Source organism: Ruditapes philippinarum, unplaced genomic scaffold, assembly GCF_026571515.1.
Source record: "Ruditapes philippinarum isolate M1 unplaced genomic scaffold, ASM2657151v2 ctg4039_1_1_1_1, whole genome shotgun sequence".
NCBI lineage: Eukaryota > Metazoa > Mollusca > Bivalvia > Venerida > Veneridae > Ruditapes > Ruditapes philippinarum.
The window spans coordinates 22,860-24,162 of record NW_026853997.1 but is presented as its reverse complement, the minus strand read 5'-3'; the positions used below and the strand labels follow the sequence as shown (position 1 = coordinate 24,162).

The 1,303-nt window shown below is 42.1% G+C and overlaps 1 protein-coding gene across 1 annotated transcript; it reads right to left on the bottom strand.

Annotated features, from left to right (window-relative positions):
- Positions 1 to 381: 381 nt before the first annotated feature.
- LOC132738643 (uncharacterized) lies at positions 382 to 933 on the bottom strand. Its single transcript, XM_060726205.1, has one exon. The coding sequence runs from the start codon at positions 931 to 933 to the stop codon at positions 382 to 384; it is 552 nt and encodes a 183-aa protein (XP_060582188.1).
- Between the last annotated feature and the right edge of the window lie 370 nt (positions 934 to 1,303).

The window sequence follows — 1,303 nt, the reverse complement described above, 5'->3', positions numbered from 1 at the left end:
TTGCAAAAATTAATGGTTCCCATAGTCCCTTGGTCTTGGTCCATATTATATCATTTGTTCTTGCCATGGAACCGAACCAGCTCCCGGCATTAAGCAATCCCTAAGGTAGTTTTTCTGTTGCTTTCCAATGTTATGGTCTACGTTACGGCCAACAGGTTCTCCTGCGTACGCTTAAACCCTCCTCTAGCCATACTAAGGCATGGTTTGGTCCTCTTGGTCGGCATTGACTGTTACACCAGTGTATCGTATCCTCAAAAGGTTGTGCAACATGACGCAGGCAAGGAATAGGGACTTCACACTTTATGTTTTCTTATAAACTGTTGCATGAAGCAGACATTGAAATCTGTTGGCCAATATTCCGATGCATAATTAAATATACACTCATCGTGACCAAGGTCCATCCTTGAGTAGGGCTTCATCATCCAGCCAGGTCATCAATGGAAATGCATTGTGTCCCAGGAAGAAGTAGGACAGGTTTTCGTTCAGGCCTGGCAGCGGCTCTGGATAAGGGAAACCTAGTTCACCACCTTCCATCAACTCCCTCAATTCAGAGTCGTTGAACACTTGACAATCGGATGCTGAACCATACTCCGCCACTGATGCCCATAAGAACTTGTAGTCGGCATCTGCCAATGCCAGAAGGATCATGGAGAAAAAGCCCTTGTAGCTGTGGAAGAGTGATCCAGATTTTGGTGGAGCCTTGATAGGGATATGTTTGCCATCCAGGGCACCACAAGCATGGGGGTAATTCCACTTGATGATGAACCTGTCACTGACTTCCCTCCATTTACCTGGCTCAATAAGTGGTGGCTTAACTTTGGCTTTTAATGTGTCGACTATGGCCTCCAGGACGGTCGGTGTGAATTTGGAGATTGTATTGTCTGCTACACGGAAACTGTACATCAACTGTCTGAATGTAACACTAGTGGCCATGTGTCTGGTGTGATTGCAAGCATGAGTTCAGGCTCAAATTGCTCTCTGAAAATAAATAATAGTAAACAAATATTTATCAGCGACATTTATTTTAAAATTCTCATATATATATATATATTTATACATACTTCTACTATTGATCATTGAGATAAGTATAAATAATTCATGCTATTTATAAATTTGCATTTTTTCCCTGGAAAAAAGATATAATATTATTGTTAACCTCCAATTGGTTGTCCTCTTAGATATCTTTTGCCCAACGCTTCTCACCAACTTCCCAAACAAGTCGGCATCAACACGGAGGAAGTTCGTGTAATGCATAGGGTCCTCTCTGTTTAGTTCTTGTAGCAGAGTCTCATATTGACCAAGC